Source organism: Filicampus tigris, chromosome 6, assembly GCF_054856515.1.
Source record: "Filicampus tigris isolate MCC_2025a chromosome 6, RoL_Ftig_1.0, whole genome shotgun sequence".
In the NCBI taxonomy this organism is placed as follows: domain Eukaryota; kingdom Metazoa; phylum Chordata; class Actinopteri; order Syngnathiformes; family Syngnathidae; genus Filicampus; species Filicampus tigris.
Window position 1 is genome coordinate 25991527 of NC_141222.1, and position 15877 is coordinate 26007403.

The 15877-nt window shown below is 41.4% G+C and overlaps 1 protein-coding gene across 1 annotated transcript in view; it reads right to left on the reverse strand.

The window, feature by feature from the left end:
* tll1 (tolloid-like 1) overlaps positions 1-15877 on the reverse strand; it is a 42635-nt gene that overhangs the window by 20234 nt on the left and 6524 nt on the right. The window contains exons 3-6 of the mRNA XM_086032513.1: positions 4940-5041; positions 4781-4861; positions 3658-3816; positions 2338-2455 (exon numbers count right to left, since the gene is read on the reverse strand). Coding sequence (XP_085888639.1) covers positions 2338-2455; positions 3658-3816; positions 4781-4861; positions 4940-5041 — 460 coding nt within the window. The remainder of the gene's footprint in view (positions 1-2337; positions 2456-3657; positions 3817-4780; positions 4862-4939; positions 5042-15877) is intronic.

The window sequence follows — 15877 nt, forward strand, 5'->3', positions numbered from 1 at the left end:
CAGTGTCGTGAAATCCTAAGCCGTCCTTATAACGAAAGAAGGAAGTGAGTACGCCGTGAAGCAATTCAGGACGTTTGTATTTTTTGGTGTGCCAGGGTTGCTCCCATCCTCCTCAAAGTTGCTTTGTGCCAGTAAAAACGATTCAGACCCCCCCCAGGGCATGACAAAAGTCCCATTCAACTACTTGTAAGTCAATGTTTCACCAAAAGAGTTGTGACATTTTTTTATTAAGGTCAATTTTTTGCCCAGTGCTGCTTTACTATTATTACTTTTATGTCGTTGGGTCACGTTGAGAAAAGTCCTTCAATTTCAGGTTGAATTAATGGCATTCAGGCTATTTTTAATGGCTGTGAAGTGTGAAAAGGGGTCAAATTTGCCGGTCAAATGTTACACATTTTGACGCATGCACGCACAAAGACTCAGGATTTCCTGCCTCGTACTCCATCCAGCAGAGGAAAAGCTTGCAGGATTTATTTATTTCCATTACAACGCTCCGATAGCGCCGCCGTTTCATAAGTGAAAGCCGTGAGAGTTCACATATCACCCACACGCGCACAAAAGTTCTCCTTTTCTGGTTCGCCGAGATATCCGTGCCAGGCTAACAAATCTGATTAAAGTTATCCGGCGAGCTGGGATCGGGATCTGGCACTTTGTTTCTTTAATTTATTCATCTGTGCAATGGCGTGATCCGCGCCACTCATTTTTTCCGCCTCGCGTTTCTTTTTGTCCGACCGTCTGTCTCCCCCCCCCACCCTCCTCCCCCCATGGCACACGTGTATTTTGTCCATCCGATTAAAAAGGGTTTAATCTCCGACGCGGCCATCATCATCGTCGGTTGATATACACGTCTTTAACTCGCCTGGATGTGTGCGAGGATTAGCATTTAAAAAAAAAAAAAAAAAAAAAATCCCTTTAAGAAAAAAAGCTCCAATATATTTCACATGAATGAATGTCATCCCCTTGCGAGGCTTAATACTCGTGCAACTGCTGACGTTGATGTTATTGTGCATGAAAAAAATAAAGAAGTGTCAATAAGTGCCGACAGGATGAAGAAATCATCGTAACAAAAAATAAGTGCAACGGCGGCAAAGAATGGCATCCCTATTTCTCATCAACTTCAAATCAAGAACAAAATGTGTGTTGTTGGGTTTTTTTTCGGGAAGTGTTTGTTATAAATATCGGAGTCTTAAAATCGAGATTGCGACTACAAAAGGTCATGGCACTGCCTCCAAGCGCTTACAAAGCATCCAGTCAGATTGCTCTGATCTCAGAAGAACAACTTGGAATCTGAATCATGAATTTCAAAGCAAAAGGAATAAAAAATCCTGAGACCAAATGAAAACGCAGTCATGAATTTACCCCAAAACATTTCAAAGCAAAACATTTTTTAGAAAACCTTTAAACGGCGCGCTATAGCATCGCTGTTTCTTAACCAATTCTCATCAAATCAAATATAAAATTTGTGATTTGTTAAGGACGTGTGTGCTATTACTTTTACTGCAGTAATTCCGAAATATTGGGTTGTTTTTATCAGAAAATCAAAAGTTGAGATCAGGCATGTGCGCACACATCCACTAGGTGGTGCTCTAGCACCTGCCCTTTTGCCCTGGATAAAAGAAGTGCCCTTTTTTTTTCCCACTCCTTTCCTCCTTTGTTGATAGTTGAAATATTGACTGCGTTGATTGTGTTACCAGAAAAAAAAAAACTGCTGCATGAATAATTTTGGCAGTGGTGCCCCTTTTTTTTGTCTTGAGCACCTGCCCCCAAAAATGTCTGCACGTGCCTGCGCTGAGATTATAACTAGCAAAAATTATGCCACGGCATTACTTTCTTATGAAACGTCAAATCAGATTGCTCTGATGCTGCAAAAACAACTCGGAATCCCACGAAAGTTCTTGCTACAATGCGTGCAACGTGTAAAATAAAAAATAAAAATAATAGGTGTTAATGCGTAATATTGTGATGTATCGAGTAGCGTTATAGGCCTCCTTTCATGCCTTTTGGCTTGGGGACAAATGAAGGTCGCAAACACCTTTAAGACGCCGCCATCCCGCTGATGCGCCAAACAATGTGAAACAGTGCGAACACACACACACGCGCACGCACACACGAGGAAACACGGAGAGCGTACAAACACTTAGAAGCCCGCCGTGTGATTGGCGGGATGTGGAAACAGAAGCGGGACAGGAAGGAAAGTGGAGCCATTGTTGAGTGAGCGTATCGTCTCACACTGTGACAAGGTCATTCCTGAACACACACGCGCACACGCCCCCACACACATCCGTGTATATATACATATACACAGTATATATTTTCTGTGTACTTTCACATACTCACCCACATGGTCTGTAGGTGAACACGATGTAGCTCTCCTCGTCAGTCTTCTCGATGAAAGTTACACACGTTTGTTTCTCCCAGTGACGCATGGCCTGCTTGAACATGGCCCTCTGACTACCTGTAAAACACACACACACACACACACACACACACACACACACACACACTTGCATTGGTTTTCAAACTGGGGTGTCCGCGAGCTATAACTTTGGCTTCTTAAAAATACATTGAAAAGAACAATAAATTCTTATGCCATAGCATGTTTGTTTTTTGTTTTTTTTTCAAAGCATATACATACAGTACATACGAGGACCGAGACACCAATAAAGCAAACACGCAAAGTCACTTATTGCTCTTTACTTTAGCTTTGGGGCCAATCAAAAGCTCTGATAAAACTGTGACGCAGCACATAAATCTGACACCACTCTCTACGTGCAGCATTTCAAATCCGATTCAGCATTTAATTATTATTATCATTAATTATTAAATATTAAGGAGCGCACGTCGGCATGTAGCGACGATGGATAAATACAGTGGATGGCATGACTGAATCTGTTTCAGAAAGTCGGACCCAAACCCAACCGTACGAAATCCAAAGCAATATTTCCCATGGGAAATAATGGAAATCCAATGAATGGGTTCCAGACACCCAAAAATATGAACAAAAAATACATTGAGGAACAATTTTCCAAGGTATTTCTTGAATTTGGGTGTTTCGAGCCAACTAGCTAGTGTTCAACCGGCATCAAGCGGCATTCCACAATTCAACATTTGGGCGAGTTGGGGCAAAATTGACCCCAACGTCCTGTTAAAAATCATCCTCGCATAATAAGTTTGGCTTAATTAGCAGTGACATTTGAACTATTTTGTGCTTATGTATTGAGTGTGACTACTAAATAATCAAACATGTGGCCTACGAAAAGTGTGAGGAAACAAGAGTTTGTTTTTTTTTTACACCTGATTGGACGTGGATGTGTTGCGCAGATGTTGCCCGAGTGTTGCAGAATAGACCGAGAGGCTTATTGCTTGGAGTTGTTAACTCATTCACTGCCAGTTCCCCAGTTTTGTTTTGTTTTAAGTTCATTTCGTTTTAATGAGTTTCCAGAGCAATTTTGTCCGTTTTTGTTTTTTCCAAAATGCTTGATTTCATTTTATTACTGTTAGTTTTCATGTAGAATTTTTCATCAATAAATGCATCTAAATGGTTCTAATCGATTATCAGAAATAACCGATTTGTATGATAATCGATTCGTTGTCGATTAATTGTTGCACCTCTAAAGTAAGTTTGAGTTGAATTTGTTCAATCTTACACAATCTTACCGGTGAAGTTCCCGCCGATGACGTAGGGGATGACCCCCCCGGGCCAGATCCTCTCGGCTCGCGAGGTGGCCGCTCGAGCAAAGCGGCTCTTGCTGGCGTATCCCGACTTGAGGCTTTTGCCGCTTTGGCTCTTGTGACTGGAGTTTTTCGGGAGAAAGTCTACAAAACGACATCCACGTTTAGGTTTAGGGTGGTTAACGATCCATTAAGACTGCACCAGAGCTCGTTGTGGCGGGAGATTTTTGTTGAATGAATGACGAGCTGTGTCTTAATAAAAAAGACATTAACATTGGAGAGCATTTGCAGTTAGTCTACTCAATTTTTCCTAAGGTCGTACAATTTAAAATTCAGACCCCTAACTTGAAACCCTATCCCTGGTTTGAAATCTCACTGTTTGAAATCGTAATCCTAATTTGAATTTATCCCAAATTTGAAACCAAGGCTAGATTTAAATGCCTAATTCAAACCCTAAAACAGTCTTGAAGCCCTCATTTTCAAACCTAACCATTGTTTAAATCCCTACTTTGAAACTCTAAAACTGTCTTGAAACCCTAATTTTAAACTCCAACCCTAATTTGAAACCCTAACTATACTTTGAGACCCTAACCTAGTCCCGAAATCCTAATTTGAAATTCTAACCGTAATTTGAAAACCGTAGTTTCAAATCCCTGCTTTAAAGCTCTAACCCTGACTTGAAGCCCTATTTTGAAACCCTATCCCAGGCTGGAAGCCTTAACCATGCAATGATGATTTTAAAACCATACACCAGGCTTGAAACGCTAATTTAAAACCCCAAATCAGGCTTGAAGCCCTAATTTGACACCCTGACCTTTGTTTCAAACCCTACCTTGAAACCCTAACACTGTCTTCAAACCCTAATTTGAAACTCTAACCTTGACATGATGTGCAAATGGGAGCGTTTATGCCCTTGTTGAATTTCACTTGGTACTGTGGTGACAAAAGCTTCTTATTGTGCGTGGCTTTAAATTGAGGATTACTGCCACCTACAGGACTGGGGTGGAATTTCATAATTCCTAAATGGAATGACTGATCGTTTGGCCTTGGCGGTGGTGTGAGTTTCACCGAGTGCCTTCCTCCATCGGGTGCTTGAGCGTCATCTTACCCAAGCCGAAATGTCGTATCCTCTCCAGCAGCAGGTACAACGAGGCTCTCTTTTTCGCTACTCGGTGCTCCTCCGGACCACCTGACACAAACGCGTACAAAAATCAGGAGTGAGCAATCTTTGCGTGGACGTGGCTACGTGAAGCCCCGCCTCACTCACCCGACGTGTGCCCCTGCAGGGTGTGCGTCAGGTCTACGGTCCTGTCGATCTGGAACATGGCAAGGTCTTCCTCGTCTAAGGCGATGTCGCCCCAGAATGCAACTGCAACAACCACAAATCACTTGAACGCGGCCAAACTGCGCCAACAGTGTCCTTCAGTCAGTCAGTCAGTCAGTTAGTTAGTTAGTTAGTACCTGGCTGGTTGGTAGGCAGTTGGCAAGTCAGTAAGCTAGTTAGTAAATTGGTTGGTTGATTAATGAGTGCTCAGTCAGTTGGGTTTTTTTTGCAGGTCATTCAGTAGTTGGTTAGTTAGTAGTCAGTTATTTGTTAGCTAGAGTTAGGGTTTATACCCTTTAGTCAGTGAGTCAGTCTGTCACCGAGTGAGTCAATTAACTAGTTAGTTGCTTCGTTAGTTAGACAGCTAGGAAGTTTGTCAGTTGGATAGCTAGCTAGCTAGCTAGCTAGATGGATGGATAGTCAGTTAGCAAGTTAATTATTCAATCAATGTTGGTTGGCTATTTATTGTAGTTATCTTAAATGTAAAAGAGATGAATTGTTGGAAATAAAAAATGTATTTGAACGGAGGGTTTTGTCTGTTGGATAGCTAGCTAGCTAGCTAGCTAGATGGATGGATGGATAGTCAGTTAGCAAGTTAATTATTCAATCAATGTTGATTAGCTATTTATTGTAGTTATCTTAAATGTAAAAGAGATGAATTGTTGGAAATAAAAAATGTATTTGAACCAAGAGTTTTGTCTGTTGGATAGCTAGCTAGCTAGCTAGCTAGATGGATGGATGGATAGTCAGTTAGCAAGTTAATTATTCAATCAATGTTGGTTAGCTATTTATTGTAGTTATCTTAAATGTAAAAGAGATGAATTGTTGGAAATAAAAAAATGTATTTGAACCGAGGGTTTTGTCTGTTGGATAGCTAGCTAGTTAGCTAGCTAGATGGATGGATGGATAGTCAGTTAGCAAGTTAATTATTCAATCAATGTTGGTTAGCTATTTATTGTAGTTATCTTAAATGTAAAAGAGATGCATTGTTGGAAATAAAAAATGTATTTGAACCAAGAGTTTTGTCTGTTGGATAGTAGATAGCTAGCTAGCTAGCTAGATGGACTGATGGATGGATAGTCAGTTAGCAAGTTAATTATTCAATCAATGTTGATTAGCTATTTATTGTAGTTATCTTAAATGTAAAATAGATGCCTTGTTGGAAATAAAAAAATGTATTTGAACCAAAGAGTTTTATCTTAGCGTTATTTGTTAGATGACGGTGGTCAGAGGTGCTGTCAGCGGTACCGGCGCGATGATTGCTACGTGCTACTGTACGGCGAAGCCGTCCAATCGCGGTACGGACGATAACTCTTCCGGTTGCTTTGAGGGGTCTGTAGAAGGTGTGAGGAGCTTCCGCCGGCATGAGCAATGACAGAACCGTCCGCCTCCCCCTCAGCCTGTCTGCCGCGGTCTAACCACAGAGTGATATCAGGCCATGTCTTAATCCTTTTGCCCCTGATGTCCTCTTGTCTCCGCCCTCCTGTTTTGTTTTCCTCCTCCCAGCCTGGCCTGCTCCTCCTTCACACAGCTCTGCTCTACTTGCATTGGGCTGGTCAGTAGCATCGTGGGAAACTGAGAAAACCGGCACGCGCCGAACGCACCAGTCGCACGGTAAATGGGTGAGGGTGACTTTTTGGCAAACGATGCAGCAAAGTGTTGACTCTGGAGTCAGATGCTACAGGGTCAGGCAATGCTAACTGACTGACTGACTGACTAATAAGACTGATGAATTGACCGATTGACTCGCTGACTGACTGAGTCCATCTGACCAACTTGCTAACTGAATTTCTAACTAACTACCTGACTGTCTTTGTCTGATAAACCAACTAAATCCCCAGGGAACTAACTAATTTACTGACTGACTGATGACCTGCCTCACGAACCGACCCGATTGACAGACTGGCTGGCTGACTGACGGACTGAAAAACTTACTCATCAACTTACAAAAGGCTAACTAACTAACTGACTAACAACCTGGCTGGCTCACTAACCAACAAACCAGCTGGCTGACTGGTTTCGAACTAACTGGTCGGCTGACTGGGTTAGGGTTACTGAATTGACCGATGAGCTGACTGACTGACTGACTGATGTCGTTGCAGACCGTCTCTCAAAAGAGCTCAACCACAGGTGGGCCTTCTAACTTACTGACTGACTCATGACCCGAATAACTCAATGACTTAACTAAGTAACTGACTGACTAACTAACTCAAGCGATTGACCAACTGACTGACTGACTCACTGGTAAACTAACTGATTGACTAGCCGACTGACTAACTTAACCAACTGACAACTACCTGAATGACTAAATACCCGACTAACTCACTGATTGACTGACAACCTGAATAACTGAACGACTGTGTAACTAAGTAACTGACTGACTAACTTAACCAATGACTGACTGATTGACTAATTAGCTGACTGACTCACTGATGAACTAACTGACTAACTTAACCAATTGATGACTAGCTGACTGATTGACTAACTTAACCAATTGTAGACTACTTGAATGACTAATTACCTGACTGACTACCCGACTGACCATCTATAACTATAAAATAAGTACAGTGACCAACTTAACCAATTGACCGACTAGCTCACTAGCTGATTGACTAACTACCCGATTGACTGACTCACTCATGAACTAACTAACTAACTTAACCAATTGATGACTGACAAACTAACAGCAATGTTCAGACTGCGTTGTGCTACCAGTTGATCTTCGTTGATTATCTTTCCAATAAACTTCTTCTTCTTCTACTGTAAATAACTCAGGAAGAAGCGCTAATATTAGTCAATCATCGCGGAGGATAAAGAATACATGTGAGTGCGTATTGCTGTATTTTTTTATCCGTCAGTGTTGTCTAATTGCTGCTTATTGCGAGGGAAATGGTGATGCAAGGTGAGGCGGCTTCAAGGAAAATGTTTCCATAGGGCAGAAAAAGAAGCTGACGCAAGAAGAAGAAGGAGAAGAAGACGAATGGATTTGACTTGGTGCTGTGAATGCAGCCACAGTGTGGCTGTAAATAGCGCAAAGTCAAGCGTGTGCATGGAGAAGGTCAACATCCGCATGCACTCACACATGCGCGGGCCGATGCACCAAACTCCAGCTGTCAAGGGGCGGCGGTCCAATAGGCTCCATTTCCTGTTCTATGGTTACCGTCACATATCGTAGTATGTTCCATTGCCGTTTCTACGTTTCTCAACCACATTTTTTTTTTCAACATTTCCCTCTTTTACATTTATTGTCACATTTTACAAGTTCCATTTAATGACATGTTCATCATCACATTTTTCACTACAAAGTATTTCCCGATCTATATTTATTTATCATTGCGTTTTTCGTAACATTTCCCGTTCTACGGTTATCATCACATTTTTCAATAAGTTCCATTTCCTGTTTCACGTTCATCAGCACATTTAAGTTCTATTTCCTGTTCTGCGGTTATCATCGCATTTGACAGTAAACATCACCTTTACTTTACCCTTTAATGTTGGAATCACACAAAAAAAAAAAGCCAAAGAAAAGGCAAAAGCCACTTGTGAAAAATCCCACCTGGATGCTTGACCTGAAGTGACGCGATGTTCCACGTGTGAACTCTTGTGACTCGCACACTGTGACTCACGCTCACACTTTTACACGCTGAAATATTCAACACTTCGGGCCTCCTCTATCTGCTGTCGCAAACGCTTCTAATACTATAAAATGCAAAGTCCTCTCGGAGCACTTGGGATTTGATATATTTTTTTTTTTCTTTACAGCCCATACATTGGGCCAACAGCAAACCATCAAGGTCGTCTTAATCATTGTTTGTTCCATTTGAAAATTCCCGTCCTCTTTCAAGTGTCTCAGTTTGGTCGGCTAATTGATTTTGAGACTAAGGATCAGTCTACTTGCTGGAGTAGTAAGCCAACTTTATCACAAACTAGGTTTCCAAATATTAGTCACTCCCTCAGCTTGTTACTAAGGATCGGTCTACTTGCTGTAAATCATCATCATCGACGATGTAAAGTATTTTCCATAGCTTTTTACAAAGGAAGGGTCTACTTGCTGGAATAAACAACCACAAACAAAGTTGACTGAGGTGTCTACTTGCTGGAGTCGTAAAACACCTTTATCACCAAGGTCAACCGGGATGCTTTCCATTTGTTAGTCAGTCTCGTGTATCTATGGACGTATCAACTAACAGATGAGATCAATTGGCCCACCTTCCATGAATTAGTTAGTACCCCACTTTGCATGTATCAGTCTTTCGACTCAACTGATATTAATGATGTGTGTATTTGCTGGAATAGCAAGCTGTATTAATCACAAATGATCGAGTTGGTTTCCATGCATCGCTCAGCACTCAGTCACTAGGATATTGTCTACTTGTTGGAGTAGTCAAACACCATCCCAAACACAAACAACCAGGCCACTCTTTTTAAATAGTCAGTTCCCCACTTTCCATGTATTAATCAGTCTCTTAACTTGTTGTTACTAAGATTGTGTCTACTTGCTGGAGTAATGAAACATAAACAAGGTTGACCAGGGCACATGCGATGTAATCTGTCCCATTACTTGTTACTAAGGAGGTGTCTATTTATTGGAGTGTTAACCATCTTATTACAAAAAAAAAAAAAAAAAAGGTCAACCAGGGCATTTTCCACATAATAGTCAGTTCCCCACTTTCCACGTATTAGTCAGTCTCCTAGCTTGTTACTCAGGATCAGTATACTGTACTTGCTGGAGTAATAAAACTAGGTCAACCACGCACACTTTCCATGTATTAGTCAGCACCCAAAGTTTCCCTTTTTTCTTGTCGTTTATGGTGTCGTTCTTTCAAAAATGTATTCATCTGTTGATTTTGCTGTTTTTATTTGGAGTGCACTGCAGTGGCGAATTAGAGTTCAAACATGAGGTCACGCCGCACGCAGGCTGACTGAAATGTGTGCATGTGCCACTCCATGTGCAGCATCGTAATATTAATACAGCGCATTTGGCCGTGAACGTAGCATCATATTAAAAAGAGATAATCTCTTTGCCCCGTTTGAGGATTTTTGCCCTGAAAATAATCATTGTACAAGCTGCTTGTTGATCCGCAGTGAGTGGTTCGGGGCGGCTCTACAATGGCTGACAGTGAGCAGCTCAAGATGGATGTTAGTTGCAATATGTCATTTATAGTTAATGCAGAGGCATGACTTAATTGTGAAGTAGCTTTTTTTTTTTTTAGTCATTTAAGCCTTCTGGCCTTTTAGTTGCAACTACGGACAGCGAAGTCTTTGCCCTAAGTCGCCCAGGAGAAAAACTAGAATGAAATGGATTTTAAAAAAGCAACAACTGCCATAAAAAAAAATCAAAATAAATGAACTGAATGTGTCTAAAATTTTTAAAATGTTATTTTATTTTCAAATGTAAAGTTGTCGTAATGTAGTAAATAATTCAAGTGATCACATTTCTATAAGAAAACTAATGCTGTCTGAAAAAATTGTAATTTACTCAAATATATCTTTACAACTTAATTATTTATGTTTTATTTTATCTTATTTGAAAATGAAAAACAATGTAAAAAATATTTGAATAATTTTCTGGAGTTTGATTTAGTTTTCTACTATGGGGGTTTGTAAATTTGGGGGCTGTCATGGGGGTTTGTAAATTTGTCATAATTAAAACCACAAATAAAACCATAAATAAATAAATAACTTTTTGAAAAAGTTACAAAATTTACTATAAAAATTGTCCGGCATCAACATTATTATTTTAACTATGTTGTCATAATTAAAACATTTTAAATAATAATAATTATCCGTTTTTTTATAATTATTGAATAAAAAGTCTAAAAAGCATGAACACAATAGTCACTGAAAAATCTAATATTACTTCAAGTATTATTTATTGTTCTTTACTGTTGTTATTTTGAATATATTATTTTACTTATTAAATCATTTTCTGACTGTTCTTTCATATTATAATCAAAGGTGAATTTTGGCAGTGGAGTAAATTCAAAGTTTTGAATTCAGTGAATGATCGTGTTTGTTATTCGTGCTTTTTTATATCGATCAAAAATAATCATGACTATTATTTTTTTTTCTGTGATTTTTTTTTTTTTTTTTAGTATTAAAGGTAACCAAGCATTCGCACTCACCTTCACACCAAAAGACAATTTTGAGTCTTCTCAATTCCATCATTTGACCAATAAATGCGCTTATAAGGTATTAGTCGGTATGAGTATTATATCCACTGCACGTGTGCGTCTTCATTGTGGTGTTTGCCTCCACAAAAACACACAACAACCGAAGGTGACTTTGCCTTCCAAATAAAGCAGACAGAAGCACGTGCGCACATTGAATATTGATCGCCAATCGAGCGGGCGGGCGGGCGCGCGGCAGGTGAGACGGAATCGCCGACTCATCACTAATCCTCACCGAGCAGCCCCACCACCACCCCGCCCACCCACGCCGCGGAAAACAATGAGCAAAAGAAAACAGTCGAGGCGTTTTGTGCTGAGGCGGGAATCCTGAGGAGGACTTCGGAAGCTAGCCGCGCTCCGCTCGGGAAAATCCTGTTTAAAGCCACATGAGCGCCAGCGACGTTTCCTTCCTGACCAGGAGCCAGAGAGCAACGCCGGCTGTCGCCAAAGAGCAAATGCACACGTTTTCGTAAGCATCAAAGACAATTTTGCGCCTTCGAAAAACCTGTCGTAGGGATTTTCGTAAACATCAAAGGCTATTTTGGTGTCCGCTAAAGCTAATACGCAAATTCAACAAAGCTAACGCAGGTGTTTTTGTTAACATTAAAAAAAAAATAAAAAAAACGCCTTTGATATTTTTTGGCGGCATTGTCTGCTGGTGCAGCACCTGCGTGTGATGCGATAATGACGTTCTCGACGCCAATTGGCTGTCGCCGATGAGGGGCGGGCCGGGGCCATGTGGGTCGATTAAATACGCAGGACGGCAACTCGGGGGCGGAGGGACGATGCCCAGCTCTGCAAAGTGGTCTTCCACAAACCTAACACAAGTGTTTTCGTAAAACATCCAAAACACTTCAAAAACCTTCAGTGATTTTTTTTTAAATTGAATACAATCTGAATATCGTATTTTCCTAAACATCAAAAACAAATTAATTTTCAACAAGCCTAGCGTGTGTTTTCATCAACGTCAAAAACACGCGAGCGTCCGCAATGCATTTGAAAATGAATCCAATTTCAATTCTTTTTGAGTCTGCAACAAGTGTGTCCTACGTACTTTCTTAAATATCAAAGACAAATTGGTCTTCGACAAACCTAGCATCTGTGTTTTTGTAAACGTTAAAGACAACTTGGCGTCCTTGAGCAACTAACATACGTTTTATTAAGGGTAATCTGGAGTTTTTTTGACAAACATGACATACATCTTTGTAAACATCAAAGACACGTATGTGGAAACAGATTTGACATTTGACACAATTTCAAGTCTTAGTTAGGCAAACCTATCGTTTGACTTTTCGCGAAACATCAAAGATGCTTACCAACCGACTTAATGTGCGTTTTCATCAACATGAAAGGATGTGTCTTTGATGAACTAACGTAGAACTTGATTATTTAGGGTAATTCCTTCTCAAAGACAACAAACACAATTTAGTCTGACAAACCTAGCGCGCGTGTGTTTCTAAACATCAAAGACACTTTGGATTAACCCGACGTAGGTTTCAAAGACGATTAATTTGATGCTAGTCGCAACATGCTATCCACCTTTGACACAGAAACAAAATCACATCTTTGATCCAAAGGTGTGCAAACGCGGTTTTTGATGCCCTTGAGTTACAAGCGCTGTATTATTTAGATAATCCTCTTATTATTATTTTGACAGTGGATGAACTATTCAATGTGCTCGACTGAGTCGTAAGGACAACAGGCAAGCTTTGTCTTTTGGGTTCGTGGTGAAGAAAACCTCCTGCTGCCTCACTCGGACTCAGTGTATGCGTGTGTGTGTGTGTGCGCGCGTGTGTGTGTGTGAGCTCTTTCTGAGAGCCGTGATTTTGGAAGGAAGCTTGAATGACTTGGGAGCCCCGTGTGTGCGCGTGCGTGTGTGTGTGTGTGTGTGTGTGTGTGTGTGTCATCTCCAGCTGAGCAGCAGGATGCAGACAACCAGGAAGAGATAAGCGCGGGTGAATGGAGAGAGCGCTGCGTGTGTGTGTGTGTGTGTGTGGCCGCGTAAGGAAATCACAAAGACCTGGAAGGGTGCGTTCGTGCGCGCGCGCGTTGCCTCGCGCTGCGGGCCTCGGAGAAGATAAGCAGGCAGGACAAAAAGTGCGGTGGTCTTTTTCCCAGTGAAAACAGGAGGCGGCGTAGCGGCGTAGCGGCGTAGCGGCGTAGCGGCGTAGCGGCGTAGCGGCGTAGCGGCGTAGCGGCGTAGCGGCGCGCTCCGACGACGGCGCGGGGTCACGGTCTGCAATCGCGTCTTTCTGAGCACGCAACGCTTTGGAAACACTTTGGAAATATTCGCATCGGCCCCATTGGTCGGCCGGCCAATTCATCAGCCAATCAAATGAGTTCTCTTTTTATGCTGTTTTTGGACGTTTTTAATGTTCAGCACTTTGAGTTGCATTTTTATGTGTGAAAAGTACTACATCAATAAAATTGGATTGATTGATTGAAATGAACGTCAATGTTAGCAACATGCGATAATCACAAAGTACCTCATTTGCTTTTTTTTTTTGTTTGCGTCGAGGGAAGACCGATCGGCGATCACTATTTGGTCCGGCTTGACAAATAGCCGAACGGCGGAAGGATGGCGATTGACCGACCCGCAAATTTGAGTAAAATGCCCACCTCGGGGTTATTACACTCACTTAAGGGCGGGAAAATATGGGTACCGCACGATTCGATACGATTCCAATTCAGAGGCCCACGATTCGATTCAATTCCGATTCAGAGGCCTATGACTCCATTCTGATTCAAGGGCCCACGGTTCGATTCAATTCCCATTCAGAGGCCTGTGATTCGATTCCGATTCAGACGCCTGCGATTCGATTCCGATGCATCACTACATTGTCTTACATTTTACAGTCCACGCAAAACACTGGTACCTTCTTAAAAACAAAAAAAAACTCAAGGAAGAGCAATGATTTATAATTCGCACTTTGACTTCGCTGCGCTCGTATGAGATTTTGCTTGTTTCGCCATCTTGTCACGTATTAGCTTAGCCTAGCATTGACATCTGACGTACAAACGCACTTAATCCAGGGGCGATTGACACACTGCGAGATTCAGTGAGATTTTCAGTAAATTGTTATGAAATTATTTTTGAATTTGTGTTTCCTTTTGTCTTTTTTATTATATTGAACATTAAGAATGTCATAATTGTGGTTGTCTAAGGAAGATCTGAACTTCATTTTATTCGCTTTGTCATTTTATTTGAATACACAATGAGTCGGGACAGGAGGATTGTGCTCAGTGAGAGAAATATTCAGGCCCACCCTGATTTTTCCAGGCCCACCCATTAGCCACGTTGCGGCTCCGCCCCTTGACTTAATCGCTTGCGCGTGCTTTGAGTTTTTTCATGGAAACTTATGAATCGATTCAGAATCTTTTCAAACGCCGAACGATGCATCGAGAAAAAAAAAAAAAAAAAAACGATGATCGCTCCCACCCTTACATTCACTGTGTACATGTCGACTTAGTACACGGCTGTGTACTTTGTGTATGAGCGAGTGACACCGGAAAACGATGACTCAGCACAATGCTCCGTTTTGATCGCGAAGGCGGCGCGGAGGAGCCCAAACCTTCGTCGAAACGCGGTTGAAAAGGCAAACACGCGCACACAAATACATACGCGGTCAATGTAAACAGACTTCTGTCAATGAGGCCTTTATGTACATTTTCTACACCATATAATGGCAACATGGGCTGCGCTTTTTTTGAACCTACAAGACTCACTCAGTTCCTCCCGACGTTTGTAGACTTACTGTCTCCTTGTTCAACGCGCACACAACCGAGTCACGGGATTCAGCATCCACACGCGCGCGCGCACGCACACACGCAGATGAGAGTAAGGTGCACACAGGCGAAGGGTTGTCAGGTTTGGTATGTGAGGAATGTGTGTGTGTGTGTGTGTGTCAGCTGGTGGACAGTCAGTGTGTGTTTAAGGGAGAGGTGGCTACTAGTAACAAATTACATTTACTCGATTGCAATTACTTGAGTAACTTTTGGGGTACATGCAACATACTTTTTACTTTCGCGTGAGTATTTGTGTGAAGTAGGAACGCTCCTTTACATGAAGCTACATTGCGCAAGCTACTTTTTTTGGGAAAGCCCCGCCCCCAAAATGTTTTGTGTTTTTCATAAGGAAAAGCAGCACTTTGTAATATTGTACTTTATGAAAACAGAGTCATGAAGTCATGAATTAAATAAATACTACTCTTACTCAAGGAATTATTTGGGGCACTACTTTTTGCTTGAGTCATTCAACACGTGCAGTTGTTGGGACATGAAAAGAACATCTGCCAGACTGCGTTTTTTTTTTTCTTTTTTTTGTGATGTCACCAGAGAAATACAATACAGATGACAATGATGGCCAAGAGGAAAAGTGCAGCGATAACCATAGAAGAGGAAATGGCACTTATTTGAAAAGGGGAATGTGATGATAATCATCCATCAAGCAACAATTTCAACTTGTTGAATGAGGCATATGCGACGACAACCATAGAACAGCACGTTCAACATGAAAACACAGGAAATATGACGCAAATTTCCCCATTGTGGGACTTATAACAGTTATCTTATTTTAACCATAGAGTACGAAAAGGCACTTATTCAGCAAGCGGAATGTGATGATAGCCACAGAGAGGATAATGAATTCACTGAACGAGGGAAATAGAACCATAGAACAGGAAATGTAACTTGTCGAAAGATTTGATCATTT